General features: G+C 40.1%; 1 protein-coding gene across 2 annotated transcripts in view; it reads left to right on the forward strand.

Annotated features, from left to right (window-relative positions):
- Positions 1-1,984, forward strand: part of LOC107550383 (GRB2-associated and regulator of MAPK protein 2-like) — a 15,749-nt gene continuing 13,765 nt past the window's right edge. For both annotated transcript variants that reach the window (XM_016231642.1, XM_016231643.1), the window contains exon 1: positions 1-214. In XM_016231642.1, coding sequence (XP_016087128.1) covers positions 103-214 — 112 coding nt within the window. In that variant the 5' untranslated portion in view covers positions 1-102. The remainder of the gene's footprint in view (positions 215-1,984) is intronic.

Here is a 1,984-nt window from a genome sequence, read left to right on the forward strand (position 1 = left end):
TCTCTCACGCGTTTCTCTTCATCATGGCGCGATGCGCTCCTGACACCGGTTCCGTTCCGTCCCCGTGATGCGCGTGATGATGATGATGGTGACGGATGAAAGATGGAGAAACTATCCGCGAGCATTAACGGACTCTCGTGGAGCTCCGTGTCGCTGCCGCTGGACGTGATCGTGAGCAAATTCCGCTTACCGACACTCGTGCGGCTGAGCCACGGTAAGAACCCTCCAGAGTTACTGAACGTTGCGCCGCAGCGCGTCAAAGTTTGCGGAATATGAAACATCACATTTCGCTGGTGTATTAATGCTCTCTCGGGTCTGATTGTACAAACGGAGTCTGGAAATACTCAGCAAACGCTGATAAAAATCCCACTTTTTAATGAAGCGTTGTGTGAATGTTTGCAACACAGAATCCTCAGTGAAGTGTGTAGCGTTATTTAAGTGGAAGGTTATTTACGGGGAAGTCGTGGCCTAATGGTTAGAGAGTCGGACTCGTAACCGGCAGGGATTGTAGGTGGGGGGAGTGAATGTACAGCGCTCTCTTCCACCTTCAATACCACGACTGAGGTGCCCTTGAGCAAGGCACCGAACCTCCAACTGCTCCCCGGGCGCCGCAGCAAAAAATGACTGCCCACTGCTCCGGGTGTGTGTTCACGGTGTGTGTGTGTTCACTGCTGTGTGTGTGCACTTAGGATGGGATAAATGCAGAGCACTAATTCTGAGTATGGGTCATCATACTTGGCCACATGTCACTTCACTTAAGGAACCCAAAATGGTTTTTCTATTTTATTTTATGCTGTAAAAAAACACTTTTGGAACCTTTATTTTTAATATCTCTCTTGTTCCTTTTGACTGTAATGTTGATTTTGAAACTTCAGATCACCTCTGCTTGATTAGACGCTGCTGTGATGGGTTTGTGTGTAGGAGGATCTCACTGTATCAGCACAGACAGCAGTAATTATACACAACAGACAGTTTGCAGAGAACGTGTCTGTGATTGCTGGACTTGTTCCCTGTGTAAAGCATCTGTTTTGAGACTCGTCTCAATGAGGAATTATTTTAATACCTGATCAATACAGTTCACCTCTCTCTTGCTCTCTCTGTCCATTCATCCATTCCCCATTCCTCAGCAGAGAGATCAGCCTGATGTTTGTGAGGTGAAGCTGTTTGTGTCTGACCCCATGTGCGGAAGTTCAAAGAACTCATTTGATGTTTGTGGTTGAGCTCTGATGTGTGTGTGTGTGTGTGTTTGAGAGACTGACTGACTGTCTCTTTGACTGTGTGTGTGTGTGTGTTTTAAAGTGACAAATTATGTCAATTTCAAGGTCAGATACATCCTGATTTGACGTTTTGTAGCTTTTGGGTTTTCCAGTGCCTGATATCTAAAGAACGGGCTGTGTGTGTAAAAAATAATGTCAAATTAATAAATCAAAATTATAAATCAAATTAATTTGTATAGCACTTTTCACATACACATGATTTCATTGTTTTACAGAAAATCATGATGATAATATTTATAATATCTTAATATCTTCATGCCTTATGGTCACATTAGAGCTGTGTGATTACATTTTGTTTCTATTTTGGCAATATACAAACAATCAAGCAGTTGAGATTTGCTATGTACAATATATATATCCCCAGACACAAGTATTTGTATGTGGATAAAGTTGGACATACTTATTCATCAAACTTTATATAACAAAAAAAAAAAAAAAATCAGGCTTTTGAGATTTGCTATATATATATATATATATATATATACATATATATATATCACTTTACATGCACTATGTGGATGCAAATAAAGTTGGATATAATATATCCAACTTGATATATAGAGCTGTGAGATAATAGTTTACATTTTTGCGACAATATAAACAATCACACAGTTGAGATTTGCTATGTAGTATATATTGCTTTACGTGAATGTACTGTAAGTATCTGGGTGAGGTTTGATATAGTTATTGTACTTTTATCATTTGTT

The sequence above is a fragment of the Sinocyclocheilus grahami genome, unplaced genomic scaffold (assembly GCF_001515645.1).
Source record: "Sinocyclocheilus grahami isolate Dianchi unplaced genomic scaffold, SAMN03320097.WGS_v1.1 scaffold397.1, whole genome shotgun sequence".
Taxonomy (NCBI): Eukaryota; Metazoa; Chordata; class Actinopteri; order Cypriniformes; family Cyprinidae; genus Sinocyclocheilus; species Sinocyclocheilus grahami.